Source organism: Macrotis lagotis, chromosome X, assembly GCF_037893015.1.
Source record: "Macrotis lagotis isolate mMagLag1 chromosome X, bilby.v1.9.chrom.fasta, whole genome shotgun sequence".
Taxonomy (NCBI): domain Eukaryota; kingdom Metazoa; phylum Chordata; class Mammalia; order Peramelemorphia; family Peramelidae; genus Macrotis; species Macrotis lagotis.
In genome coordinates, this window is record NC_133666.1 from 77,496,859 (window position 1) to 77,507,266 (window position 10,408).

General features: G+C 52.2%; 2 protein-coding genes across 5 annotated transcripts; both read right to left on the bottom strand.

The window, feature by feature from the left end:
* Positions 1-1,788: 1,788 nt before the first annotated feature.
* On the bottom strand, positions 1,789-8,007 carry TBC1D25 (TBC1 domain family member 25). Of its 4 annotated transcripts, XM_074200920.1 has the most exons (7): positions 7,335-8,007; positions 6,284-6,393; positions 5,315-5,469; positions 4,941-5,065; positions 4,343-4,531; positions 3,262-3,919; positions 1,789-2,880 (listed from the first exon to the last, which is right to left on the bottom strand). In XM_074200920.1, exons 1-7 carry the CDS (start codon positions 7,416-7,418, stop codon positions 2,471-2,473), a joined length of 1,731 nt encoding a protein of 576 aa, XP_074057021.1. In that variant the 5' UTR covers positions 7,419-8,007; the 3' UTR covers positions 1,789-2,470. The 4 variants fall into 4 exon arrangements, with proteins under 4 accessions (XP_074057021.1, XP_074057018.1, XP_074057020.1 ...); XM_074200917.1 differs by having other exon boundaries at positions 1,789-3,919; XM_074200919.1 differs by having other exon boundaries at positions 1,789-3,919; positions 6,284-6,412.
* A 49-nt stretch (positions 8,008-8,056) lies between these two features.
* EBP (EBP cholestenol delta-isomerase) lies at positions 8,057-10,377 on the bottom strand. The gene is given in 6 exon segments (XM_074206914.1): positions 8,057-8,323; positions 8,325-8,524; positions 8,887-9,017; positions 9,149-9,185; positions 9,432-9,785; positions 10,284-10,377. Coding segments are annotated over 5 exon segments (723 nt in total). The 5' UTR covers positions 9,748-9,785; positions 10,284-10,377; the 3' UTR covers positions 8,057-8,284.
* Between the last annotated feature and the right edge of the window lie 31 nt (positions 10,378-10,408).

The following is a 10,408-nucleotide window of genomic DNA, read 5'->3' on the forward strand; positions in this document are numbered from 1 at the left end:
GAAAACAGACCTGTCCATTTTCTTCAGACCTTTCCATTTTTTTCAACTCACCACATTCAACACTGAACTAATTCTCTTCATTCCATTCCCTCAATCTCTCCTGCTTGCCACTAAGCAATCTATACTGCAGTCACTTCCCTCTTCTAATCAATCATCCTGATGAATATCAGAACTCTGTGTCTCCCTGTTTCCCCTTGGCTTAGCATTCCACAATCCCTTTCTATCCTTGTCTCCCTTCTCTCCAGACCATTAGGCCAAACAGGACCATTCTCTGGCCTCTAAATCACCCTTCCTCTCTCCTACCTCCCAACCTTTGCCTTTGCTCCTCCACTTCCCTCTGCAGATTCTTTTAGAGATCAACCCAAATGCTACCTTCTCCAGGAACCCCTCCCTCCATCCCCTGTTGGCCTTCTACCTCAGACCTTACCTAGTCCTATAACACACACAGGGAGAAGGGCTAAAAAAATGTTCTTTCTCAAGTGAGGTGAAGGGACCTTCCTGGACCTAGTAGTAAGGGTTTGATTATCATCTCTCTATCTGCAGCTCTCAAATCTTTCTCCCCCTTGAATCTGTCCCATTAGCAGCTGGGTCTCTCTTACTGCTTTCTCCTTCCTCAAATTACTTGATCTTTTCTTATCTGTGGAGATGCAGTTTTTCCTCCTTGATGGTGTGTCTATGATGCCACTTTCCTAGGCTTCTCTCCTGTTATACAAAACTAACATGCTTAAGGTTTCAACTGTGCTCTAGTCAATCAACATTTATTCATCACCCACTACGGCCCAGACAGTCCTTCAAGCTAATTCACGTAGCATCATAATCCCATGGTCATCATGCCAAGGTCTTCTTGGTTCATTGTGACAGAACCCATCACTCCACTAAGATCATCAGAGTCGCCATGCAGATTCTTTGCCTGAAAACCAGGGCGCCTAGCAGTTCTGAGCTTGTCTGCAACAACCTCTCCCCTTCCTCAAATATGTTGATCTGGTCTGGGTAAAGAGAAAGCCACACAGGGATACGTCTCCCTTAATGTAGCTGTCCCTGTGTGGCCATATCCCAAAAGTAGTCTAAGCCACTTTATGGTTGCTACCGTTGAGTTCTTTTTTTTTTTTTAGTTTTTGCAAGGCAATAAGGTTAAATGACTTGCCCAAGGCCACACAGCTAGGTAATTATTAAGTGTCTGAGACCCGATTTGAACCCAGGTACTCCAGGTCCGGTGCTTTGCCCATTGTGCCACGTAGCCAGCCCTACTGTTGAGTTCTTGGCTCAAACTCAGCTCTAAAGCTGCATAACCCAAGTGCTTGGTGTCTTGGTCCACTGCCTCACCTCCCCCCATGCCCCAGTACACAAGCAGGCTTAATAAATTGTGGGGGATTAAGTCCTTTCTCCTCCTAGGCTGTGAGCTCCAAAAGAGGAAGAGCTTCTCCTAGAAATTCCTTTAAACTCTTATCATTCAGTATCTCTGTCTCTGTCTTTGTCTCTCTCTCTCAGAATCCCACCTGCCAAATGAAGTGTAATGTCTGCCTCCTGAGATGAAGAAAGTTTGGAAGATAAAATTTAAGTGGCTATGAGGAACAAACCTATTTCCCTCCTCTTCCCCATCCCCCTGTCCCCAAGTTCTCCCACCTCATACATGTAAAAACAAAGCTGAAAAGTGCTGATGGAAGAAAACCAGACACTGGCCCCTGACTCAAAGTAAACAAGGCGGAGGACTTGTTCCCATGCAGGCAGGCGCCTGGAGAATGAGGGTCCTCACCCTCCCAAGGAGTCACTTTGAACCTTTGTTTAAAAAAGGAACAGGAAGTCAGGGCTTGGAAGTTGGCAGGTGTTTATTGTTCACACAATAAAGCAGCTGTTCCAGGGAATGCCTGGTGGTGCCTCCCTCACCTCCCCACTGGATGGGACAAGCAGCCATAGTAATAGCATCTCTGGAGGAGGGTGGAAGGCGGCACCCTGAGAACCCACCCAAAGGCTTCCCCATCACATATAGGGCCTCTGAGCCTGGCAGTTGAAGGATAGCACTCCTCAGTCCTATCTCCCTTGGATGCCAGGAGCTATCCTGTCCAAATCTTTCATCACTATGATGCAGGCAAGCTAGCCTCAGGTGAGAATGTAAACAGATGCAGAGCTCAGGATATCCATTACCCAAGAGTGTTTACTGGGTCAAAAGAAGGCATTGAAATCCCATGACTAAATGCCCCTCGAGGCAAAGAGGAGGCTAGAGGCTGCATTCAGATATATCCATCCCCTGAAGAAGCCTCTTAAATCAGGGCAATTCCTGGGGGCCAACAGAAGGAAACTGGACTATACATATGGAAGCCTCAAGAACTGCTGGGATGCAGACCAAGAGCTAAATAGATCATCTTCCTTGGGAGGTAGCTGGTGGCTCCCCTTTCTTGGCAACAGCTGGCATGGGTAGAATGGGGAGGGAGGGGGAGGTGTAGAGGAAAGGTAGAGGGGAGGGTTCCTGGGGTCAGGAAGTGGTGGCAGTAGCAGGAGGCGGAGAGTCTGCTGCAGCCTCATCACCTTCCTCGGAGTCCCACACCTCAGATTGCAAATAGTCAGCGAACAGTGTCTTAGCCCGGTGCAGAACCTTTCCAAGGTGATGCCTCCGCACCAGGCGGTCAAAGTGCATGGCCAGTTCATTGTAGTCCATACTTCGCTTCATGATGTGGTCCCGGTGCTCAAGCAGGATAGCTAAGCACAAGAAGAGCATGAAGGGGTTCCCCCGGCCAAACTCTTGGGGTGGAGGAAGGCTCACAGTTGCCCCAGCAGGGGGCAAAAGTGAAGATGAGTACGGTGAGGACAGGCTTTTCCCCAGGGAGCCGCCCTGGTCAGAAGGGGTCCTAGTGCTGCTGCTCTCCTCCCCTGTCTGCTTGGGCTCTGTAGACAAAGGAGACTGGGTCGCTAGCGGGGAGGAAGGTGCAATCAAGGGCCTCAAGGAAGGAGCTGAGAAGGACTTGGTCATATGAAGAGGCAGAGCCAGTGGAACGAGCACACCAGCTGTCACGTCCCCCTCCTCCACTGCCAACTGTTTTAGGAGCTGGGGAGGGATACCCCACTGCACTTCCTCCCCAGGCTGATGGTTCCCGACACTGGCTTGTCTGGCTAAGGGCCTTTTCCTAAAGCCTAACTCCTGACTCTCCTCTGTTCCCAGGCTTTCTTCCTTCTTCTCTCCCCTTGGGGGCAGCACCTTGTCTCTAGCCTCATCCAAGCCATAGTATGTGGGTCTCAGCATGTGCCTCTGGCGGACAGGTTGCTCACCATCTCTGGCTGGGGCAGGAACACCCACAAGCTCCACCTCTTTTTCTGGTGGGTCTGGGGGCAAGGAGCTCCATGTCACCTCCAGCATCCTCAGAGCATCTTCAAAGGCAAACTCCCGCTTGAGTTCAAGCAACAGCCAACGGTAGCAAAAGAAGAGGTCATCGGCCCCAGTAGAGAGGAGGTAGCTATAGAATTCTGGGTCTGAATATTGGAGGAGGAGCTTCAGGTGAGAGAACTTGATGGACATGGCCTCCCCATCAACACGGAAATTGGCCTCCAGGCGCTTCATGATGCCACAGAAGCAGATAAAAGCATGGCCCTCATTATCCATGACGGCCAGGATAGGAGAGGCAATGTCACTCATGCCCTGGCAGTAAGAGATCTGGGGGTGAGTGACTGCATACGTGGTGAGCAGATCATGTAGAGCAATGAGGTGGGGGTTGTCCTCAGGACCTGCGTAGTAGGGGTGAGCACGGTCTGTACGCAGCACATCCTTGAGGACGTTGCTCCGGATGAACTCCAAGTCCTCAGCACTGGCACGCTGGTGCCACTCACTCTTCAGCTGGTTGTATTCCAGTGTCTTCCATTTCATGTAGTCCATCCGCTCCTGGCCTGTCAGACCATCAGGGTACACGTTCAGCAGGTATCGCCACACCACCTAGAGTCAAGAACAAATGGCAGCAGGGCTTAACGACAGGCTCAGTGAGGAGATGGGTTACCAAACCGATTAGACTGGAACCCCACGTACCTGTGTACCCATGAAAGCACATGCAGTCCCATGCCCATGTGCCTGAAGTCAGAGGCAGAACAAGTGCTAGGGCTTAGCAGAAACCCTTCCCCCCCACCCCCATTCCCTCTCTCACAGTGACCAAGGCTCCAGCAGCAACATCAAGCAGCCTTGATAAAAAGGCTTCAGGCTCAAAATTGGGAGCATGGGGTCAAGATGTAAAGGCCTAACTAAGGAGGACCAAAAGTAGAAGCAGCCCGTGCCCTCAAGTAGGAAGATCATCTTGTGTTACACTAGGAAATCACTGACTCCAGCCCTAAGATAAGGGAGCTGGGCAAACAAGGTCAGCCTTGCCTTGCGGAGGGAAGGCTCCACTCCTCCATGGTAAATGCGCAGGCGCAGCTCTTCAGGTCGGCACAGCTGGCCCTCCCGATTCAGGTAGGTGTGAAATTCAGCATCACTGAGTGGGGGTTTAAAGGGCTTGAGGTCTTCCCCATAGGACCAGCTCAGTACCTGCTGGACCTTGGAGAGTGTCCGGCCCACCTAAAAGATACACAGAAGCAGAGTGGGGGTGTTGGGGAACAGAGCTTACCATGACCAACCTGCTCTGCAGGCTATGCCCACCCTCACCTCACCACAGAGGGAGATAAAGTGGAGAACCTGGCAAAACTGCATAGAAATGAGGGGAAATTTGAGTTCCAGGTAGAAAGACAACAAAAATGACAAGTACTGCCATTTCTCTCGAATTTTGAAGTTAACAAAGGCTCTCTTTACAAGGTAGGCAGGAAAAAAATACATTATCCCCCCTTTACATATGAAACTGAGGCACAGAAGCAAAATGAGTTGTTCGAAGTGAATGGGTCTCCTGACTCCAAGTTCTATTTTCTTCCAGTGGCTCCATAGTGTGCAGTGAGACACATAAAGGGGAGAGCCTAAGATGGTGTTTACACACCTGAGATATGATGGACTGCGTGAAAGGCAAAGCCACGGCTGTCAGGGAACGCTTCTCTACAGGCAGCAGGTCAGTACCAAGGACGTCCTTGGGACTAATGATGTCCCAATCTTCCAAGAGGGGACCTAAAGGAGACATAGCACTGAACTCAGAAGCCTCCAGAAAAGCCAAATGGCACCATGTCAGGCCCTGACAATGGAGCCAAGCTGGAGGGGAGGAAATCACAGCCCTGCCCCAAAGTGGTCCCATTCCAACCCTCACCACTTCCTGATGTAGTTTCCGTTATTCTCGGGCCAGTTCACACAATCTGTAGTAAGACATGAACTCTCTAGAGGGAGGGTGGGGTGGGGGCTTAGTGGGGGCTCAGTACGCACTATCTTCCAAAGATGTGACGTCCACTCGGAGCTGTAGGTAGGGCTGGGAGGCACTGGTGAAAGCTGTGCTCAGATCTCCTTCTGAGGTCAGTGGTATATAGACCTCAGGACCCAACTTCTCCCGGCCCAGGTAACTGATGCCAAAGTGCTTCTTCCTGGGAAGACAGAAAGGTCTGGAACAACCTCGGGCCAGGTTCGGTCTTAGCTTTGGTTAGTTCATGCTACAGACACTGAATAGAGGTGGTGGGTAAAGCCATGAGGTGCCCTGGGCAGAACAGGTCCAATCCCTTGCCTTCAGAAGTACCCAATTGAGCTCACTTTAATCCAGGCTGGAAGGAGCTCAGTGAATTATGTTTGGCAAGCCTCCTAAAATGTGGTTGAGGACCAGCAGAAGAAAATGGAACAGATATGTGGGAAGGAAATTTGAGTCCAGAGCTGGAGAAAGGGGGTGTCATGGAGGAAGAGAGACTAGCAATGGAGGCAAGCAATGGAAGTAGAATGCTAGGAAAAAGTCAAATCAATTGAAGAAAAATTATCAGGCTTAAAGCATGTGGTTTGACTGCTTGCCTGGCAAGTTTCCTTTGTATGTTCAGCCCTAACTCACTGACAGTGATTATTTTTTCTCCTACTTTGTGGAAATGAAATGTCTTGGGAATATAGGATTGGTGGGGGTATGTATCACCAAGGCAAAGAGGATATACAGCAACAGAAGGATTGGTCCTGTTCCTCACTCCATCCCAGGTTCTCAGGGGCCTGTCTTCCCACAATGTCTCTGACTTCAAATTTACTTGCATTTTATATGGTCAACCTCCTTCATCTCAGTAGAATGAAAGCTACTCGAACGGACTAGTAGTGAGTGCTGAATGACATTTCTCACAGCAGAGAAGAGTCTCAGGCAAACGCAGTAAGCTCAGGAAAGTTTGTCCCAGGCTGCCCTACCGTGAACTGATCCCACGCTTGCCCACTCACCCACTCAGGTCAAAGGCTCGCATCAGGATGTGCTGTAGCACGTCTAGGGAGGTGATCTGAGGATCCACAGCAAATGTCCGGAAGTCGGGCTGCAGGAAGCCTTCAAACTTCTGAGGGAGACAGGATATCCTAGTGGGCAAGCTGAGGATGATAAATCCCAGGACTTCACCGTTCTTTCAAGATCCTGGACTTCCTCTGGTTGGGTCACCAGCCACCAACAGGCCTCCTGCCTGGGAAGCTCCCTGGACCCATGGGACACACTTAGCTGCTGCTGCCAAGCAGGAAGACTGGGGTTCCTTGACCTTCTAAATCTAAGAACTGGCTCAAGGTCCCAATTGACAGCCAGTATCAAGAGACTGAACTGAATCCAACTAGATCTGGTCAGAGTAAGCCGACTCCAGCAGCCCCCCCCCCCCCCCCCCCGGCAGAAGGTAAACGGTTCAGAACTTGCTTTCTGTCCAACCCCAGTTTGGACCTGGGGGCAGAGATGGTCGGGGAGTTGGTTAAAGAAATGAGTTGTGTAGGGTGCACTGCTCAGGGCCCTGAGAGGGCTTTTCTGCCATCACACTGCGGCTCCCTGGATGGATTCAATGGCTACTCTTGAGCCGCCCCCCCCCCAGCTCCGATTCTCTGGCTCCCACCCATCAAGCACCTGTTTACTGAGACTACAAAGTTGCCATAGCCAGGCTTTCCAAATGGAGCCACTGTTGGGCTTTCCTATGGCCTCCATCTCCGGGTGTCTGGCACAGGCCGCGCCCCGCCCCATCCCCCGCCCCCCATTGCTTCCATAGCATTCCCGGCCTGGCCCCACAGACGCACTGGGCCGTGAGGGCTAGCAGGAGCCCGATCGGTTTGTAAAGAAGAAACTGAGGCCCAAAGGGAGCACGATCCAAGGTCATCCGCTCCAGTTGGTGGCTGCTTGTAGGACCCTTGGCCTGGCTGTTTCCAGAGGAGTCAGTGGGAGGAGCCCTAGTTCCTAAGGTTCCAACGCCAGCCTTTCCCCTCCCCCCCCCCCCCCCCCCCCCCGCGGCCAGAGGGCTCGTGGCCTCACCTTGACTCGGACCCGGACCACCTCCCGCTGCTCCTCATCTTCGGCCGCCCCCGGCGCTGCTCCGTTCCCTGGGGAGGCCGCCATCCCGTCTAGTTTACTCTGAGCTGGGGCCCGGCAGCCTCGAAGCGCCACCGCCTCCCAGGGTGACAGTTACCATCTGAGTGCGCAGGCGCACACGCCCACCAGGGGCTCGCGCGGAGGTTTGCTCGCCAAGCTGATTGTCGCGCGCTTGCGCACTCCCTGGTCCTTTTTCCCCAGCGAGATTCCAGGTAGTATTGCCCCCAGCTCCCGCACCCCGGAAGACGGGCAAACACACCTCCGCCTCCTCCTGCTGCTCCGGTGTGCCAATGCGTCCCCTCCTTGAGGCAACAAAGTCTTATGTGTGTGTAGTTTGTGTGCGCGCGCGCGCGTGTTTGTTTATGGGGGTGTTCAGCGGCGCAACGCTTAAGCGCATGCGCACGTCAGGTCACATGACAGCCTTACTGGTGCGATGATCAGTTCCCTCCCTCTCCCACAGGTGGGGGGGGAGGAGAGATGGTGCCCACCAGCCCGCCGTCTCATTCCGTCCAACTCCCTGTGAAATCACATGGAACGAGTCCCGGGGCCCCTGCCAGGCAGCCTTCTTTGCCAGGTGCCAGCTCTACCGAGCATTGTCTCTTCTACCAGCCAGCAAATTGCCTCACCCCCTCCAGCACCCCTTCCCCCCCAACATCACCCCTCTCACTCACTGGCCATTTGGGGCCTCCTTCAGTAGTCTTTATTAAAAATTTCAAGGGTAGATCCCTGGGTCCTGAACCACCCCACACCAATTTGGGGCAGGAGAGGAAGGAACTACTTGGATAATATACTGCTGCAAAACAGTACCAGGAGGAAAGGATGGTTTAAGATAAGAAACTGCTTTCAGGACAACTTTCCCTCTTCCACACCATCCCCCCCTCCAGCCGAAATCTTCACTGGAGCCACTCATGCTGCCTTTTTGGGGGTCGAGGGGCCAGCAGTACCATCTGCAAGTGACTGGGCACACACCAGTTTATGCCAGGCATCCAGGAGGAGAACGGAAGGCACGACAATCCACAGGGCATTTAGGAAGATGAAGTAGAACCAAAAGTAGAGTGGGTGCCCAAGCTCCCCATGCTGAAAGCCATCTCGATATTCAGTGAGGAAATAAAGGACATCGCCATACAGCTGGCCTGAGAGCAAAGCCCCAAACGCTAGTCAGCATACAGGAAGCAGAGCTAGGATCTTCCTGGGGTCTACCATTGCAATCCAACCTTCAAAGGCCCCCTTACCCCCACCTCCTCCAGAAAGGCTTCCCACCCCCTCATCTTTTTATTCTTATTCTTCTTTTACAACATGACTGATATGGAAATATATTTAACATGATTCTACATGTATGACCTATATCACATTGCTTGCTTTTTTGGGGAAGGAAGCAAGAAAGAAAAATTTGGAAGTCAAAATCTTACAAAGATGAATATTAAAAACTATGTTTATAGACAATTGGAAATTATAAAATACTATTATTTTAAGAAGAAAATAAAGACCCACTCACCCAGGGAAATAACAAGCTGGAGAAGGAATCGTTCAGGCCTCTGTCTCAGAAAGGCACCCACAGCCCACAAGCTGAGTGGACCCCATGCCCAGGCTGTCACTGTCTCCATGCACACAACGAAGTTGTTTGCTCTGTCCCAGAGGTGAGGTACAAGGCATTAGGGGAATTCCCACTCTTCCCAAGATTACCATCCATTTGTTCCAAGAAGTTCTAGGGGAGCCCAGAAAGGGGAGGACCAAAATCAGGAGCCAGGGTTACTTACAGAATGTAGCGGCTGTCACCCTTGGAATATTCCTTCCCTGCAAAAGACAGCCCAATCCATCAAGGTGCAGTCCAGTCTTGGGAGGGTTTCCCAGACAGAACTAGTTTACTACTAAGGGCCTGATCAAAGGCCTGGGGAAGAAACTGAATTCAGTGACCATTTACTGGGTATGAACATGCACAGAGAGGATTCGCATTCATTGCAGAGAAGACCGGCAGGTCCCAAGAATCCCAGAAAACACAGTAACACTCAAGTCAAGCCAGATAAGAACCCAAAGACTCACACAGCTGTGACAAGAAGGCCTGATCCTTAGCAATGTCCTGATTGTAGAGGCTGAACCAGCCTTCAATCACCATGTGTATAAAAGCACACAGAGCAAACCAGCAGATTGCCAGGCGACGCCAGAGACCCAAAGGCGAGGGTGGGGTTCCACTGCCTCTCCTTCCCTGGCCGGACAGCAGCCAGGTAGCCACCAGTGGCAAACCCGAGACAGAAAAGAAGACGGTGAGAATCTGCCACACCGGACGATTGTTAGGCACATAATCACTGAGCTGGAGGTTTCGAGGCCAATAAGGATGTGCCCCATGAGGAGAGTTCATCTTGAGGGAGATGTAAGGAAATCTCTTTGGCTAGGATCCTAGGATGAGAAATAGACAAAGGGAATCGGCGGGGCGAAGGCTGCGGGTGGTGCTGGTGGGAAATGTGGCGAGATGGAGTTAAGGAATCACGGAGCGAACGAGCCGGGCTCTGAGCACACAAACACCTCGGGGGAGCACCCCTGCCCTCAAGCTGGCCTTCGAGGATTTGGGGGACAGGGAGGAAAAGCGGGGAGGGGGCTGAGGGAGTCAGCCTAGGGGCCCCGGAGAAGTCAGAAAAGCATGGCAGGAAAACGAAGGGGCCAGGTACCTGAGATGGAGGCTCACACGAATAGGGGCTCTGCTTGTCTGAGAGCACAAGTCTCAGTCAGATCACCCCAAGAGGCTGGCTTCCTGGAGGAAGTGGTTGGAGACATGGGGGGGGGGGGGAATGAAGTCAAGGGTAGCACAGAGTATGCTCTCAGGAAACGGGGATACAGAACCGAGAGTGCGGGGCTCACCTCCCCTTCCCGTGCGTCCGCCTGAGGCCCAGGACTCACCAGAATTCGCAGGGATCCTACTCCGACCAGTTGAGGAGGACCCTGGTCGGGGAAGCGCCAAAGGTGGAGCAGGCCTACCCCACTCCCTCCCCTCCTCCCCTCCGCCCCTCCATCCCTCTACCCTC

Coding starts and splice junctions, on each gene's coding strand:
- TBC1D25 (XM_074200917.1), bottom strand. CDS start 7,418: ATGGCGGCCTCCCCAGGGAACGGAGCAGCGCCGGGGGCGGCCGAAGAT. Junction 6,394..7,334: donor TGGTCCGGGTCCGAGTCAAG/GTGAGGCCACGA, acceptor TGTCTCCCTCAG/AAGTTTGAAGGCTTCCTGCA. Junction 4,532..4,940: donor CGCAGTCCATCATATCTCAG/GTGTGTAAACAC, acceptor TGTATCTTTTAG/GTGGGCCGGACACTCTCCAA.